The sequence below is a fragment of the Terrapene carolina genome, unplaced genomic scaffold (genome assembly GCF_002925995.2).
Source record: "Terrapene carolina triunguis isolate 2854851 unplaced genomic scaffold, T_m_triunguis-2.0 Scaffold68, whole genome shotgun sequence".
NCBI lineage: Eukaryota > Metazoa > Chordata > Testudines > Emydidae > Terrapene > Terrapene triunguis.
Window position 1 is genome coordinate 67,516,851 of NW_020664419.1, and position 19,130 is coordinate 67,535,980.

A 19,130-nucleotide genomic window follows, 5' to 3' on the forward strand; every position below is an offset into this window, starting at 1 on the left:
GATCAGGATCTTAAAATTAGATCTAGTATTGCACAGAGAGTCAGTGCACCATAAGGAGTAATGGGTAAGTTTCTAATCAGGTTTACTTTCTAGCATTCCTGCACGAACACAATGCAAGAGACTGATTAAATCCAAATGTACTACACTGTCAGTTAAAGTTTTAAAAAAAACCTAATCATTTTATTCAATCTTTTGTTGTAGGATGCTTGTTTTTATACCACTAATTTTGCATCTAGATACTTAGGGCCAGATCCTCAATTGGTGTAGAATGTGTGTAGAATGGTTTATTTCCACTGAAATCAAATATAGTTATTCAAACTTACACTAAGTGAGCATCTGGCTTTCAGTGTACTTTTAAAATGATGCAATAAATGTATGGAAGATACAACATATATGATGCTGGGTTACACAGTTATGAAAGAGCAAATGTTCCTGTTTTGTTGTTTAGTTTTTTTCTCCTGTTCTAACTAATTAGTAATTAAAGCCTCCATGAATTGTACCAATGCATAATTTCCTTCTCCTTCCTCTGGAGAGATGGAAGGAATGCTTTGTTCATCCACATTGTATAAAAACAAAACCAAGAATTATCCCAAAATAAGCTGCTTCACGATTTATAACATGCTAATTACTAGAATTTCAGAGTAGCTTTCAATTCTATTTGTGTAGCTTAATGTAGAGATAACTTATTCATTGTAAAATAATGAAATATATGTTTTATAAATATACTCAGATAATATTCATTTTGTACTTTTTACATATGACAAAGAGAAATACATGTTTCAATAGGAAAGCACATTTTTCATAGTTTATAACCCATTTTTAATATTTTAATTATTTGTAAATTCTGAATAGCAATTCCATAAAAAATTAAGACCAGAGTATTATACAGTGCTTAAACATAATGCAGGCATTGATAAAGCATAGATTAGGCACAGTACAACAATATTCTCAAGCATGCGAATACACTGAAATCTAAGTAGATTTTTTCTCTCCATCCAGTCCACTCTAGAGCTCTTACATGGAGAAGTTATTCCTCTCACTTGTTTGAAAACAGTTCCACGTGATTCTATGGGTCACATCCACACATCTTACCTGTAGTACCATTGGTCCTGCTTAAGACAATGGGACGATTGGTAAGTGGAAAGCAAATAGGATGCAGCCCATAAAATTGTTGATTTCACCAAGGGGACAAAATATCCCAAGAAAGTGAGCACTGTTAAAGAACAAATGTTCTGTAAAGTGGTGCAGCTTCACTGAATCAACTGGCAGCACCAGTTTACACCAGCAGAGAATTTGTACCTTATGTTTTTAAGGGCACGCATTTTCTATTTTCTAAAACGATATTTCAGAGATATTTCAAATTTTTTCTCTTAAATATCTATGAGTTCTGGGGAACTAGATAGGTGGGAGGATTTGTAAAGGAATATATAGCCTTTCACCTCTAGATTGCTAGCTAATATCCCGCTAGATCACTAGTGACAGAAGTGTGTTACCATGGATGTTTAGTGGCTTCTATGACATGTGCTTGATGTGCTACGTCATGTGCTTCCCAGTCGACTCGACAACTATCTAAATCACAAAAAAGCCACCACATTTCACAGTAATTGGTACCTTTGTTGACAGCCTCAAAAGATTAAACAGGCAAAGAGACTGAGCTATCTTCTTGCTCTGGCTGGTCCGCCAGATCAGCAGAAAGCTTATACTGTCACTTCTTGTTCTGCAAGTGTCCTGTGTACAGGGACCATCATTCTCCAGGGCTGTCAGCAAGCACCTTCCACAAGCACTGAACTTACATGAAATATGTTTTCTCTCTTAAATCTATTACCTCACATTTCTGAGTCCTGCTTTTCTCCTCTAAACAGTTATATTTACAGAATATAGAAGGAGACAAACAGAATTTTCACTTTTAATTTCTAATTTAAACAAGGAGCCTACCCAATACCATTAAGTAAATAAAAAATGTTATCAAGTTTACTACAATATATTCTTCAGGAGTTTTCAGAAACAATATGAAAAAGTTTACAGAGCTTCTGTAGCAGATCGCTTGCTGAACTGTTAATTTAGGCAGATACTTTACTATATCCCCACCCCCAACTGCATTTACATTCATTCTGATTACAAACTGCAACTTTGTTGGGAAAAGAAGAGATACTTTAACTAAGAATTATCAACTGGCTCAGGTCAGAAAAGAAAATGTCCTCATTTTAACATAACATATGTTCATTTTTAGTTTTGGCCTCCTTTGATATTCCCTGATATCTGAGATTATCACAATTAATGTACCACATTGTTCTGTGTTCCAGCTCTAGAAGAGATCCTATAATACCTTTCCATATACTGTAAGGATGGTTATTCTTTCAAAACTGAAATTAGATAGTAGGATAGGCACCTACTCCTTGGGTGCTCCGGGGCTAGAACACCCAGGGGGAAAAAATGGTGGTTGCTGAGCACCCACCAGCAGCCAGCTCTCCACCTCCCCTCGCAGTACCTCCAGCCCGCCGACGGCCCCACTGATCAGTGCCTCCCCTTCCCTCCCAGTGCTTCCCGCCTGCCATGGGCCAGCTGTTCCACGGCATGCACTAGGCACTGAGGGGAGAGGAAGGAGCGAGGGCAGAGTGCACTCGTGGGAGGAGGCAGAATGGGGTGGGAAGAGGAGGGGCGGTGGCAGAGCGTGAGCAGGGCAGGGGTGGGGAGGAATGGGGGCAGCTGGGAGGGGTCGAGCACATTAGAAAGTCAGCGCCTCTGCTCAGTAGTGACTACAAAAATTACTATAGAAATTTCTAATCCTTCTACTACTTTTTCAAAGTCACATTAAATGATTTTACTGACAAAAACGTATTTGTCTTGCTGTCATCAGTGCAGAGCCAGTCAATATAGGTACGGGTGGTTCAGTTCTGTTCTATTTTGCCTCACATGTTGAAAGAATTGCCAACTATGTTCTGAACTGAAAAATATTTCTACTAGGGCTGTCAAGCGATTAAAAAAAATTAATCACAATTAATTGCAGTTTTAATCGCACTGTTAAACAATATTAAAATACCGTTTATTTAAATATTTTGGGGGGTTTCTATAGTTTCAAATATAGGGTCAGGGCTGGGGGCTCTGAGATTCAGCCCTGCTCCAGGCTTCAGCACCCCTCAGGGCTTGGAGCTTCAGTGCCTCTCAGGGTAAGGGGCTCCGGGATTCAGCCCGGCCCGGGGCTTCAGCCCCCCTCAGGTGCATGGCATGAGGCTTCAATGCCTCTTGGGGCGCGGGGCTCCAGGCTTCAGACTGGAATGGGACTTTAGCCCTTTCAGGACTTCAGGCCAGCATGGGGCTCAGGGCTTAGCCCCTCTCGGGTTTGGGGCATGGGGCTCCAGCCTCCCCCAATCTTCTGGGAAGCTGCTGGCTGGGGCTCTTCCAGTCCCCATCCCTCCCACCCCCTGCGCCGCCTCCAGAACTGGGCTGCTCCAGCCCCACCACCCACCTAGCTGCAGGCTGAGGCATCAGACCCCCCAACCTATGCCTCCCTGCCCCCTTCCCTCCCCCCCGAGGTATGCAATTAACACATTTTAAAAATGTATGCATTAATTTTGCTTTCAGTTAATCGCAGGCGTTAACTGTGATTGACAGGCCTAATTTCTACTGTATCTTATGATAATGTAAGAAACAGAAAACACTTGGATAAGGCCAAAGGTGAGTACCTCATCCCAGGGAAGAAACCCACTGCAGGGTTGAATTTAAGAAACACTGTGAGAAGGAATAGACATTTTCCCAGGGGGCTCTGGTTGAGGCAGGGAGCTGAGACCCTGCTCTCTTTGTGCCTAAGTTTAAGGTTTCCATAGACTGGAACGCCAATGAGCGTACGGGCAGGAGTTCCTCCTTCCTTTTCTCTCAGCAGCATGTGAAGAATTTGGGCTAGAACTTGTTCCTGAAAATCAGAGTATCAGGGCATTTTAAGAGGCTCTATTCTTCAAAAGAGGAGGGGATTGTCACAGTTTCAGGATAACTGCACCTGTATTCCTCCTCCATGGTGCGTTGAGGGCACTCACTCAAGGTTTCTAGCTTCCAAATGTTAACTTCCCTTGGTGGAGACCCTCACCTCTCCCCCTCCCGTCCAGGATTTTAAGGCTGCACAGCTCTCTGGCTATACTGGGATATCCCCAGAAAGTCAGTATGACTAAAGGCCAGAGCCCATGCTTTGCTTTCTCTGTGAACAGTGTATTGCCAGCAGTTATAAGTTATCACACAGCCCTTTTTCAGTAAGCACATTTATTCTTAAGGTAAAAGCACTACAGAGAAAACATAATAAAAACAATATACAGATATAAAACACCATACTAAACATACCAGGAGTCACCCATCAGTCTTATGGGGCCCTGGCAGGCCAAAGTCTTTCCAACCCTTCCGCAAGGGTTGCCCCCCTTGGTCAGAAGATCCTGCCTGTTTGCTGGATCAGAAAGAAGACCCTGAGTCAGTTTAAATACAGCCTTTTTATACCCAAAACCCTTTCTTTGTCTGTTGGTCTCTGGAAAATCCAGTTTGAACCAATATATGCAAGCCTCTCCAAGGGTTGGCACCTCTCTGGAAGTGGTTATAACCTGAGTAATTCATCTTAATCACTCCCCTTCACCCACTGTTCTCAATGCCTGGAGGAGCTGTGGCAATCTCCCCGCCCTGGAACTGCATACAATCCCTGGGGCACCATTCATACACTTAATACAATATGGTCTGTAAAGATACCACCATTCATACACTTAATACAATATGGTCCGTAAAGATACCACAGATATTGGTTGCAATATCTGTCATGGGGGCATAAAGACTTCTGAGATGGAAAGTATCTGGAGAGGCTAGGTAAGCCTGCCCATGGCTGTATCAAATGTAGTGAGGGGGTTGGGTTAAAACAAGGGGAGAGTCAATTGGTTTCACCTATTTTGGCTTGAAGGTTTCCTCCTCTGAATGCCACACTATATCTTGGTTCTTGCTATATTAGTAGTTTATTAGAATACTTTTGTTTGCTTAGTAGGCTGTTTTTGCAGCATCATATTCTGAGAACAACATGTCTGTATCAGATTATGAATTCTATTTTGTAGTAAATTCTGAACACATCTGTAAACTTGCCTGAGGGTAGCTTATTGTATTGAATTACAGACAGTGCCCTGTCCAGGAAAGGTGTTTGACACTTCATTGAAGCCACCAAGACTGATCTGGAGCCAGCAACTTTGATTGTCTCTCATGCACATGGAACAATGGTTTTTCTACGCAGAGGCATGCAGGTGAGGTAAGCATGACTGCGGGAGGGGGCTGTAGCATCCCAGTGAAGCACATGGTTAAGAGACAGAGAGTTTACTTAAGGGCGCAGTGCTGCTCTGGGTGGGAGGGCTGACCATCCTCACATTTAGGGAGGTCTTGCAGGAAGGTTAGAACAGGAGGGTCTCTGCCTAGCCTGAAACACTGACAAACCTCAGAGTCACAGAAGGGGTGAGATCAGACCAAGGACGGGTGTTTCTCAGGACTTTGGCTTTATTTTTGAAGATCTGTAACTCTTGAGTGCTTTAAGAGTAAAGATTCTGTCATTAAGAAATTCCTTTGATAAGCCTGTGTTCTTTGCTTTCCTGCCTCTTTGTCCCTGCAGGGACTAAACTAGAAGCTCAGAGTGCCCAGAGCCTAGGTAGAGCTCTAGGGGAGCATGTATACGCGATGGGGGGAAGAGGGGAAGTGGCTCAGGAGGTCTCAGACACTAATTTCAGGACACAGGGGAGCGAGGTGGTGGCACTCCACATCCCAAAGAAGGGTGTCAAACAAGAGGTATGAGCCTGCCCTGAACTCCTAGAACAAGAAACAGTGACTAGATTCTACCCGGGCCAAGTGGCCGTGAAAGCACATGGGTCCACTTGCAAAAGAATGGTGACTGTACAGTACGGTACCAGGCTAGTTTGTGACACACATTATTTATTCAACAAAGAACTCTCAACTCTGATTGTTCTTGCAGATACCAGGTTCACCTTGCAGTGCTGACATAAAAAAATAAATAAATATAAACTGAAAATTCAATTAATATGGTACTGAGATTATGGAGAGGAAATAAATATGTAACAAATGTCATTTTTACAAAGTCACTTATAGTACATGCACAATAGTGCTAAAAAGTGCACTTTGATGTTTAGCTTTATGAGGTTTAAAGTTACTGTAATGCTAATGCAGATTCATCAGGGTCAGACTTGTGTTTGTTTGTTTGCACAGTTGCAGGTATCTCAAAAATTCTTGAATGTCTGTCTCTGACTTGCAGTGTAGTTGTAGTTGTGTTGGTCCCAGGATATTAGAGAGACAATATGGGTGAAAAGTTCCATTGGTCCAATAAAAGATATTACCTCACCTACCTTGTGTCTCTGACTTGATTGTCAAGTTGTTCCATTCTTCTTTCCATAGCCTTGGTTTGGATGAGTACATTGGTTTACCTGCATTTACTATATAGTGTATTTTTTTCCAATCTCTTAGGTCTTCATCTTCCATGTCTAACTCCTTCTCCATTCCCATAACACATTGGTAAGTTTATTAATTTTAGCTGCCAGGATTTCAAATATACCCTCCAGCAAGGTCATCACATTCTATAACCTTTATTCACTGGTATTGGTTGCCCTAATAAATCTCTTGTTCTTCACCTTGCAGAGGAACAGATTGTCTGCAAGTTTCATGGTTTGAAAAAGTGGTGTCAATGTCAGAGCTGGATTTAGCACCTGCTATGCCCTTAAGCTGGCATTTCTCAATCCTTTGGCAAATGCCTATTAATGACCATTAGCTTTTCTTGGGTGATTCTTTCCATTAGAAACTTCTGAACAGCATCAAATCCATCATATGCATCAGCACACGTTTTTAATGGATATAAATATATATGCACCTATCTACATATTACAGATATGCTACCATTTAAAATTGGCACTCATTATTCTAGAGCTACAGTATTTTAGATCTAAAAGGGTGATTTCTTTACATGTTTTCAAACCTGATTACAATACAAACCAATGTACACTACCAGTCAAATTCTGCCTTCAAGTAAGTATAGGGAGAATGTGGCCCTCAAGTTTTCCAGGACTGTGAAATCCTGGCCTTGCTGAAGTCAACAGCAAAACTTCTATCAACTTCATGGGGCCACAATATCGGCTTCAAGTGTATTAAGCACATTATAGTCAAAATTATAATGGTTTGTTTCTCTCACATAAAATACACCTCTACCTCGATATAACGCTGTCCTCGGGAGCCAAAAAATCTTACCGCATTATAGGTGAAACCACGTTATATTGAACTTGCTTTGATCCACCGGAGTGCACAGCCCCTCCCCCCCCCCCCCCCCCCCCGGAGCACGGCTTTACTGCGTTATATCCAAATTCGTGTTATATCGCGTGGCGTTATTTCGAGGTAGCGGTGTATATCACACTTTCTTGTAGAAGAATTGTAGTAAACTTATCTCTTTACACAATATAAACAAGTTCTGACAAACTTGATATTCTTATGCCAGGATTATGATTATTATTAATGCAAATTAACAGGTGTAGGCACACAGTTGTATTCCTTCTGCTTCATACAAAGTTAGTGCTAAAAGCATACACTCATAAAAAGTCTACTATATACTTACTCTTGTGTTGTTTCTTTCAGCCTTGAGTTCTGAAATCTCTTCTTCTTTTTCAAGCAGTTGCTCCCTACACACATTTAACTCTTTTGTCAGTGCAGCGAATTCCTACAAAAAAGAAATAAATATAAAGATTATTTTAAATGTACATGTTGGAGTGTATTCCCAAAATTAATCTGCATTGTAGCATTTAGGATTTAATATTTAAATACCGTATATGCTCGTTCATTAGCCCGTTCATTTATAAGCTGACATCCCAAGATGGTTAGGTAAAAATAGCAAAAACTGTATGACCCTTTCATAAGCCGACCCTATATTTCAGGGGTTGGCCAACTTTGGCTCCTGCCTCGGCTAGCAGGCCTGGACGTTTTGTTTATCTGGAACGTTCATAGGCACAGAGCCCCTCAGCTCCCAGTGTCCGCGGTTTGCCTTTCCCAGTCGCGCGTCACTTCCCGCAGCTCCCATTGGCTGGGAACGGCGAACCATGGCAACAGGGAGCTGAGGGACTCCATGCCTGCACACGCTCCAGGTAAACAAAACGACAATGTATTAGATATTCAATTCAATGATTCCATAGAGTTTAAAATCATCAAATTTTGGTGTAGACCCATTTATAAGCCAACCCCCACTCTTTGATGCATCACTTTTTTACCAAAAATATTCGGCTTATGAACGAGTATATACGGATTTTTTAAAAGTCCAGAAAGGCAGCAGTATAAAGTTAAAACAGCATAGATAAGTATTATCGTCTATAATAATATGTATTTGTGGTTACTGGTACATAATTCATAACTATGTGTAACTAAAGGATTCTAGAAAGTTATAGGGTCAAAGTCAGCTTCAGAGCTTGGCCAGTTAAAATAGCTGAGGATCTGGCCTATAGTCTAGCAAATTATTTCTGAACATGTCAAATTATTTTGATTAGAGAATGGGAAGCAAATTAATTGCAATACCATAATTAATATCAACAATAAGCTGTTTCTATAGCACTGTCCATCCAATGATCTCAAAAAGTTTTACCACATTAGCATTTTAAGGTACCAATTCAAGAAAGCATCCTATTCAGGACAGCATTTAAGCATGTACTTAACTTTAAGCACCGGCTAAAGTCCCATTGAATTAATAGGTCTTTAGCAGGTGCTTTAAGTTAAGCAGGTGATTAAAAGCGGACATAAAAAGAAATGAAGTTTAGTGTACACTTAAGTGCTTTCCAAAATCAGGGCCTAAGGCACATAACTTTCCTATGAGGTTGGTAATATTCTGTTTTTGATTTGTTTAGGTTTTAACTGATTTTTAAAAAAACAATAAAAATACCACAAAGACACTTTTTCGACAGAAACCCTGGACATGGCTAATGAAACGCACCTATTCAGAACACTGATATATGTTTAAAATTACATTTGCCAATCAGTGAAACTGGCAGTATCTTTTTACCTTCAGACCTGAAATTACCAACTAAACCAGGGGTGCTGGAACAATTTTTATAGTGTGGGCCCTGAGAGCCATTGAACCAAACTGTAAACCCTGCATATAATGGAAACCACTTCAAGTCAGGGGGTGCTGCAGCACCCCTAGTTCCAGCACCTATGAACTAAAACATAAAAAGTGATAAGAGTCCTAGAGTTTATGGCTAGAAGGGACCCCTAGATCACCTAGTCTGACCTCCTGTATACCACAGGCCACCACCACGCAAGCACCCCCACACTAAACTCAAGTTCACTCTCCCTCATATACAAGCTTATAACACCCCCAACATTCCTCCTCTGAAGATAAACAGACTTAGACCAATAAAGGGAGGGAATTTCAATGACTAGACCCCTACCAAAAGCATCTTGATGACAGGCCCCTCTCTATGAAATGGAAGTATGCAACTCATGCACCTCTAGTTATGGCACCTGTAGCTTACAGCTTGGGAGAAAGCCATGTATGTATTAGTGTCATATTGTCACATGTTATGTATGCTGTGTAATACTAAAAGCTTTAATGTTTCTATTTGACATTTTCGGTTCAAATTAAATAATCAGCATGTCAGCAGAATATTATTTTGGGGCCAGTCTTGCAGTCTTTAGTCATAAAGGACTCCCACTGAAATCAAGACTGAAGGTAAAACTGAATTTACACTATATCATATGTGAAGCTGTGACAGGGTGTGCATACCCCGCACTAGGCGAGAAAGAGTTAATCCCACACTATGGGTGAAGGAAGTCCTATCCCTCAGACTGTGCTGGGCATGCTCCAACTGCTGTGCTGGTATAAAAGGAGAGCAGCTCAGCTCAATCTGGGCTGGCCACTGAGGAGGAAGCACACTTGCTGGAGGCTCCAGGCCAGGAGCTGCTACAGCCTCTCACTGCGGGAACCAGAGATTCCCAGGGACCAGACTGTAGAACTGCTACCTACAGTTCGTTGGCGGGAGTCAGCAGGGCTGTCCTTAGGATTTATGGGGCCCTCGCAGTATTATTAAACTGGTGCCCCTATGCCCGACTTGGGGCACAGTCACCACCCCCACGGACCCCCAGAAGACCCCCACCCATTGCAGACACACACCGAGCTTTATACACAGCAGACGCTGGGGCAGCCCAGGCTCGCAGCCCAGGGGGCTGGGGGAGGAAGCAGCAAAGGATACCGAGCTGCCCGGCCTGCCTCACGGCGGTGGAGACTCACAGTTCCCCGCAGATAGCCCCGTACCCGCTCCCTCACGCAGAATGCGCCGTGCCGGCGCATTTGGCTCTGTGAATACGGCCCCTGCATAAGGAGACTGCAGCGTGCGCTGGGTGTGCGGGAACCGACCCGCTCTTACCTGCTGTCCTGGTGGTGCCCCAAATGTTTGGGTGCCCTAAGCAGCCGCATATGTTGCATATGCCTAAGGACGGCCCTGGGAGTCAAGAGTTCCAGGGAACTACCCGCGTCAGGGAACCCGGAAACCCCAATGATATATGGACTACGGGTTCAGAAGACACGGTAGGAAGGGGACAAGGAGGCAGAGTGAGTGGTATCTCCCACCCACGTAAGGTCAGCATGTTGCAGTACTATCCCCACTGACTGGTGGCAAACGCACTCGCCACTGAAAGGGCTCTGGGCCGGCACCCGTGAAGTTGGGTGGGCCCAGGTTCCCCTACCCTTGCTGCCACTCCCCCCTTTGGTGTTAGCCCCTGTACTGGACGTTGGGCCGTACAGCCCTGAATGCCAAAGGCAGCCATATTGACTCTGGCCATTAGGCCATACAGCCCTGAACCCCAAGGACAGCCATAATGACTCTGATCAACGGGCCATACTGCTGTCAGTCTAAGAACCGTCTGGTAGACTGCAACCACAGTGGTATCACAACTCTGATCCCTCATCTTCCCCCAAAGAGGGACAGGATGTGGGTACACCATGACAGAAGCCTTTCATATAATACCATTTTCTAGAGTAACAGTCTAAAAGAAGATTATCAAGTTGGCATTCTGACAAAAGTCCCATTGAACTCTCTGGGATTGACCTGTAGTCTGTTATTCTAAATTCTTGAAACCATGAGTAAACTCCTGGCCCTACTGAAGTCAATGGAATTTTTGCCATTTTGACTTCAGTGGGGCCAGGATTTCACCCACATGATTTATTTTACATAAGGCATTACACACAGCATCAAGTAGTTGTGTTATCTGGTATAGTGGAAGTTGACGGAAAAGAGACTGCATATCTCTTGTACACAGTAAAGCACAAGGCTAAGGGTCAAATGCCTCCATCATCTGAAACATGTGATTCTCTCACAAAAACTATCTGGAGAGCAGCACTGCTATTATCAAAATGAACATTTTATTTTTTAAATTACAAAATAATTTAAAACATGCTTTTTGAAGTGAAATTTTAACAACAGTCATCATTTCCTGAAATGTCCCAGAAGGTGCCACAATTGAACTGAAGTCATACTTAATTACTCAAAAGAGGGAGCAGAAGATTGGGAGAAAACACATCCATCTGGTCTAGCTTATTTGCCTCCAACTTTAAGTTGAAACCAAATAAAATTAAAGTGAAAAATTGGCCGTGAACAGCCTCAGAAGGGTCTTTGCCTGTTTTATATCTCATATGCCTCCCACTGCACTGCTGAGAGTGGCTTTAATGCAAACCACAATGACTTCAAGGCTTAATACAGCAGATGCCATCAGTCAAGCTAGCGCTCAAAGGGTGGATCATTACGTTTTAATTACATGTTTAAGTAACTTATGGCATATTTTAGTTACCAGAAATCAGAAAGCACACTTGGACCATATTTCAAATGCTTCTTAGCCAAGCTTTAGATAATATTTAAAATAAATGTAGTCTTTAACTTTGTTTGAAGTTTTTAACCCTGAACATGGATTTATGCTGCTGTGGTTAAGGAAAGGAAAAGCTTTGACATTCTCAACAAATTTCAGTTTATAAACTCGTATTTGATCAAAGTAATTGTTTTAATGATGTTCTATGAAATAATTCTCTGTTCCTTTCATTTCATTTCATAGTCAAGTTCTCAAGCTCTTTGCTAGGCCACAAAAACCATGTTATAACTTCAAAAGGAAACCTAACAATGTCGGTTGAAAAAAATCTAGACATGAAAAAACCAAGGAAATCCTAGTTTTGCCCTAGAAAAGTGATTATTGTGATTACTGCCTCTAATTGGCTTTGAATTGTGCACACAGCCATGCTCTGCTAAACTTCCTGTTATTTTCCTTACCCATTCTCCCTCATCCCACCTTCACTTGTTTGTTTCATCTATGTGTTACAACTTGTCTTTTAGGGCTAGTCTACACTGGCAACGCTAAAGTGCTGCCACGGCACTGTAAAAAATCCACCTCCACGAGGGGTGTGGCTCCCAGCGCTGGGAGCGCGGCTCCCAGCGCTGGTACACTGTCTACACTGGCGCTGAAACTTGCTATGCTCGTGGGGGTGGGGTGGGTGGAGGTTCACACTCCTGAACGAGAAAGTTGCAGTGCTGTAAACTGCCATTGTAGACAAGCCCTTAGATTGTAAACTCCCTGGACAGGGACTGACATTTACTGTATATTTGAAAAACTTAGCACAATGGGACCCCAACCCACTTGTAGCCTCTCGCCACTATTATACTATCAATGACAAATAATAATGCAGGTAAAATCAGTTTCATTTTGCTGGCCTTCATAATTGTCTTCAATTAGAAGCATTCACAACAAGTATCAAATACTACTGAGAAAATTATTTTACCAATGCCAGATATGTACATACTGTACACATTAACTGGTGCATTCGTTTTATTGCAATATTGTAATTCCCAGTAACCAAATTGAATATGTAGATGTACAGGATTCTTCTCAAGGCAGTTAATACGTTATGTGCAGTACAAGAGAGATAAAAAGGGTTCTTGGATGTAGTTGGCATATGCCTCAGAGGTAGTATTATTTTAACACTTTCTGTGTTTAATTGAATTATCATGTTGTAAGGCATCATGTGAATTCTTCAGCTTTGTAACTCAGACGAGGTGAAACGCAAAGAAGTTAATTTCAAACACTATTCGAACACGTTTTTTATAAACTATGTTTCATGAACATTGTCTTTTTTCTATTCTGATTTCAAAAGTTTAACCTCTTTTGGCATATTTTATATAGTATTTGTATATAATATACTATATATTCTATCAATAGATGGACTATGAGACTTATGCTCCTAAGTCACTTTTGAAAGTGGAATTTAAGCGCTTAAGTGACTATGGTGCTTTTTAAATTTTTAGCCACAGCGCCTACTTTTGTCTCTGCAGTTTATTGTAGGTTTGATATATTATCAGACAATGGCAATCTGACTAGAACTCTGTTATACACAGAAAAATGATAAAAGACAAAAACATCACATCACCTATAGGTGAACACCTTTCACAAAGAAATAATTTTATCTGACCTATCAGTCCTCATCCTCAAAGGAAACCTGCACAACACTTTCAAAAGACAAGCCTGGAAGCTTAAATTCATAAATTTGGTAGACACTAAAAAGCATGGACTGAAAAGACATACTGCATGTATGACTTATTACAACAATCTGTAACCCATTAACCCTTCCCTCCCCAAAAGCTGGAATGGTCCCTCAAAATATGTGTTAACTACTTATGCTAAACAATCTGTTCCACCTTGTATTTAGCAGTGAGTATGTTTCCCAGACCTGAAGAAAAGCTCTGTGTAAGCTCAAAAGTTTCTCTCTCTCACCAATAGAAGTTGATCTAATAAAAGATATTATCTCACCCACCTTGTCTCTCTAATATCCTGGGTCCAACACAGCTACAACAACACTGCATATATTTAAAGGATGTCATTTAAACCATATACCAAGGGACAATATTATATTTAACATTAATATAAAGAAATAAAAGTCAGTTTAAATGAGATACTCAAAACATATATATGCTCTTTCTATACACCCTTCTGGAAGATAAAAGTTACAGTCCTTCAATCTCAAACCCTACTGATAGCCTTGCTATATATTTTGTGTACTCATATCACAGTGCATGAGAGATTTCTAACTATATCCTAATGTTTTGACAGATTTCTCTATTTTAGCTATAAATGTTATGCTTTCAAAAACTCATGAAAAAGAAGTTAAAGGTAATATTTTAGCATATTTCATATTCCATCCTCCAATTCATAGTCTTTAATAAACAAATAAGTCAAGTGACTACCATCTAAAATCCTGTAGTTACTGCTTGAGAGCTGTACTATGGCTGTACTCAGCTTTATTAATGACCAGAAGTAAACTCTTTTTTGTTTGGAACTTAAATGCTTTAGGCTGATGGCATATGCTTGGATGCTGGGAAGGGTGTCAGCTGATGTCAAGGATTACACGTGTCACCTGATGATTTAGGATGATTCATAGTGATTAGCTACAGTAAGGCAGAGATACAGTCTGATAATAGACTTTTTGTTCTTTAGATTTAATGTCTATATGTATCAGTAGTTAGATATGGACATATGGACTTATCAGGTAATCTATTCATCACTATACCAAATGCAAGATTGGTCCCTGCACTATGTGTCTAGTGCTCTGGCTGTCCAATTTTGAATAATTATGCAACAGAGTTTCCAGTACTTCATTTGGGGGACTATCCTACGGTTTTACAGAACTTACCCTAAGGACATTTTCTTGGTCATCAGCCTAAGTTTCCCATTGTTTAATTTCAAGTGATTACTCTCAGTTATACGTCTAGGGATCACCATAATTATCTTCCACACACGGGTAAATGTAGGCCCATACGGCATACCAGTACCGGCATGTATGCTGACGGGGTGGGGAGGGTTCAAAAGGGGCAGTTGCCCCAGGGTCGGCAATTTAAAAGGGCCCTGGGCTCCCGGCTGTTGCTACTACCATGGCAGCCAGGGGCGGCTCCAGGCACCAGCGCACCAAGCGCGTGCCTGGGGTGGCAAGCCGCAGGGGGTGGCCTGCCGGTCGCTGTGAGGGCGGCAGTCAGGCTGCCTTCGGCGGCATGCCTGCGGGAGGTCCGCCGGTCCTGCGGTTTCGGCGGCGGGTACGCTGAAGGCACGGGACTGGCGGACCTCCCGCAGGCATGCCGCCGAATCCACGTTACCGGCGGACCTCCCGCAGGCATGCCGCTGAAAGCCGCCTGACTGCCGTGCTTGGGGCGGCAAAATACATAGAGCCGTCCCTGGTGGTAGCAGCTGGAGCCCTGGGCCCTTTTAAATCACCGCAGGAGCCCCGGGCAGCGCGGGCCAGGCAGTGTGGATGGGCTGGCTGGGGGAGGCTGATCCCCAAGCCCTGCCCCTTCCAGGGGCCTGGAGTCGGGTCCCCGTAACAATAAGTGTTTAATACTACTTTAACCCCTGCTTACACGTCATCATTTACAGCCATCAAAAAGCTGTAGAATATATTCATAGCACTGAGTAGTCCTCATTTGGACAAGATCCCTGTATACAGCTTTCTAGATCTTTTCCAGGAGTCAATACCCACAAGCCCCTTAATTATTTTAGTTTTGTTGTTCTCTGAATTTCCTCCATGTTGTTGATATCTTTGTGGTGCTGATATTTACAAAAGGCAGTTACCTCTTCTTGCATTAAGAGCTAAAGGACATTCAGTTTCCTTTTTATCTGAAATACTAGATAGCACCCAGTCGTCAAGAGCTTTGACTTCTCTTAATTGAAAGGTGACAGAAAGATTTTCTTCTCGGAATTTACATAGTAAGACTTCTACAGAGAATGTCTCACTGTAACAGTGGATTTGACCTTGGTTAACTTAATAACTTAGCTAAAACTTCACAACAAGCTGCTTGTGAATTCATGCTTCAGAAAAACATGCGTAAATGCTGGAATTCTTTTAAAGTGTATCATTAAGTCTGGAATGTCGTCCGAGTTATGTACGTGTAAATATCTCCAGAGTATGAAAAGCACAAGTTGAAAGCAAAGAAATATATGTTTTGTTTTACCCAGTTATGTAATAGCATGTGATGGCAATGACCTCTGCTCTTGCATTTGCCTCCTAGATGTACAGGAACCAAAAGAATACTGTCATCTAAAATTACTGTTTGTAGCAGAAATGTTGCATGGTCAGTCATAGTTTAGGACCCCTGAAGGTAGAATCTGCCGCATAACTAATACAATTTGACAAGCACAACTGCACTCTTAAAGTTGATACAGAAGTTGTTGGGCTATGAAGCCAATTAAGGAACTAAACAAGATTAAAACTATATGGAAATTACTCAGCTGTTTGCACTATTTTTATATTATAATATGAAAAGACTAATAAAGAAAAATTGCTAATGACATGAAACATAGGAAACTGCAATTATTTTGAAGTCTGAATAAACATACTGCAGGAGGTTAGATTAGTCTGTTTACTCTGTTGAATATTTCCCCGCTCCCAATAGCTCACTTGAGATATAATAGACACAATGTGACTGAAAAATAGTCAAATCAAAATGTCAGATTTTCATTTACGTGTGCATATCTTTGAAGAGCTGGCAGATCTTTAAAAAAGTTCTAAATTCAGATGTAGTTGAGAACCATTCAGAATCATAAAAAAATATAGAAATGTAGGGCTGAAAGGGACATCAAGCAGTCATCAAGTTCACACACACCCTCCCCCACCAAGTCAGGATTAAGTATACCTAGACCATCCCTAGCAGGTGTTTCTCTAACCTGTTCTTAAAAACCTCCAGTGATGAACATTCTACAGCCTCCCTAGATAACTTGTTCCAGTGCTTAAGTGTCTTTGTAGTTAGAAAGTTTTCCCTAAGAGCCAACCTAAATCTCCCTGGCTGCAAACTAAGCCAATTACTTCTTGTCCTTTCCTCAGTGAACATGATCATTTTTATAACAGCCCTTAACATATTTGAAGACTGTAATCATGTCTCCTCTCAGCTTTGTCTTCTCTAGACAGAATACACCCAGTTCTTTCAACCTTTCCTCATAGGTCATGTTTTCTAAACCTCATCACTTTTGTTGCTCTTCTCTGGACTTTCTCCAGTTTGTCCACATCTTACTTAAAGTGTAGTGCACAAAACTGGACACAGTACTCCAGCTGAGGCCTCACCAGTGCCAAGTAGGTGAGACAGACGGACTAATTACCCCCCACATCCTACATGTGACATTCCTGTTACAACATGTTAGAATGACATTTGCCATTTTTTGGCAACAGCATCATACTGTTGACTCATATTCGATTTGTGATCCACTACAATCCCACATCCTTTTCTGCAGCACTACTGCCTAGCCATTATACTCCACATCGTATTTGTACATTTGATTTTTTTCTTACTAAAGTGTAGCAATTTGCACTTATCTTTATTAAATTTCATCGTATTGATTTCAGACTAATTCTCCAATCAAGATCATTTTGAATTCTAATTCTGTCCTCCAAAGTGATAGCAACCCATCCTAGCTTGAATGGTATTTGCAAATTTTATAAGCATACTCTCCACTCCATCATTTACATCATGAATATAAACATTGAATAGTACCGGACCCAAGACAGACCAGAATACCTAAATGTTTTACAAAATAAAAAGCAAAATGAAAACTGAAGCTGCTTGCTCATTTACTGGGCACTGTGTTAACTCCCAGTTCAACAGACAGCTACTAGAGTAGATCTATAATTCCTCCAGTACAGGAAACAGAAGTGCAACCTGAGATCAGAGGGGACCAAGCTCAGCAGAAAGCCAAAAGATGCATGCAAGAAGGAACAGAAGGCTGGAGGTATTTGCCTGGGAGCTGGCTGTGAAGAAGGAAGGCAGCTTGAGAGCTGGGATAACTGCAGGAGAAGGTCACAGGGCAGTGATCGGCAGGCCGGCAGGAGAGTGTGAAGAGGTTACATCAAGAATTTACTACCTCTAAATCTCTGTTGTAGATTGCCTCTAGTGGCTGGGCTAGGAACTGATTTGTTTGCTTAGCATAACCACTAAAGGAAATGCACCTGGTGTATTTTACCTTTTAGTTTATAGATTCTAGTGCTGGGAGCACCTGTAGCACTTCCCTTCAAGCGTGTAGTACACCCAGGATACTACCAGCCTAGAGCTTGGCAAATAATGGATTTTTTGGTTAAATGACAACTTTGAAAAGCTGAAAAAAAATTGTTTTGAGTCAAAGAAAACATGTGTTGTGACAAGATTGAAGCATTTAATTTCCATTATGATCATTTTTAAACATTTGATTTTTTTAAAAAATTGAAACTACAAGTCATTTCAATCTGAAAAATTAAAATGTTTTGTTCTAAAAAAATGCTGAAACAAAATGTTTTGAATTTTTTTTAATTTTTGGTGTTTTTTTCGAAACGATCAATTTGGCCAAATTTACATGAATTCACAAAATGTCACCATATCAGCATTTTTCACTTTGAAATTACTTTTCATTTCAAAATGTTTAAAAAAAGACAAACGTTTAAAAGGGTCAACATGGAAATGAAATGTTTCAATCTTGTCAATGCTCAGGTCAGTGGGTTACTACTTCACCAAATGAAAATTTTTCTTGATTCAAGATTTGGTATTTAGTTACATTTTTATACTGATATGGTATCAACTGATCCCTTAAATAGTGAAAATGTCAATCTTTTTCTGATCTCATGTGTTTAGGTTTCTCCCAAACACCACCAGTTTAAGAAAACAGGCATTAATACCTTCACATATTAATTGAGATCCATGGTACACCCACACCTTGAGTACTGTATGCAGTTCTGGTCACCCAAGCTTAAAAAGATTGGAAAAGGTACAGAGAAAGGCAACAAAAATTATTAGGGGCATGGAACAGCTTCCATATGAGGAGAGATTAAAAAGACTGGGACTGTTCAGCTCGAAAAAGAGATGACTAAGAGAGAATATGATAGAGGTCTATAAAATCGTGAATGGTGTGGAGAAAATGAATAGGGAAGTGTGATTTACTCCTTCACATAACACAAGAACCAGGGGTCACTCAAAGAAATTAATAGACAGCAGGTTTAAAACAAACATAAGGAAGTACTTCTTCACACAATGCACAATCAACCTGTGGAATGGTGCCAAGCAGGGCCGGCTCTAACTTTTTTGCTGCCCCAAGCAGCAAAAAAAAGC

At 41.2% G+C, this 19,130-nt stretch overlaps 1 protein-coding gene across 1 annotated transcript in view; it reads right to left on the reverse strand.

Annotated features, from left to right (window-relative positions):
* PPFIA2 (PTPRF interacting protein alpha 2) overlaps nt 1-19,130 on the reverse strand; it is a 624,013-nt gene that overhangs the window by 264,798 nt on the left and 340,085 nt on the right. Inside the window, exon 6 of the mRNA XM_026648822.1 lies at nt 7,616-7,717. Coding sequence (XP_026504607.1) covers nt 7,616-7,717 — 102 coding nt within the window. The remainder of the gene's footprint in view (nt 1-7,615; nt 7,718-19,130) is intronic.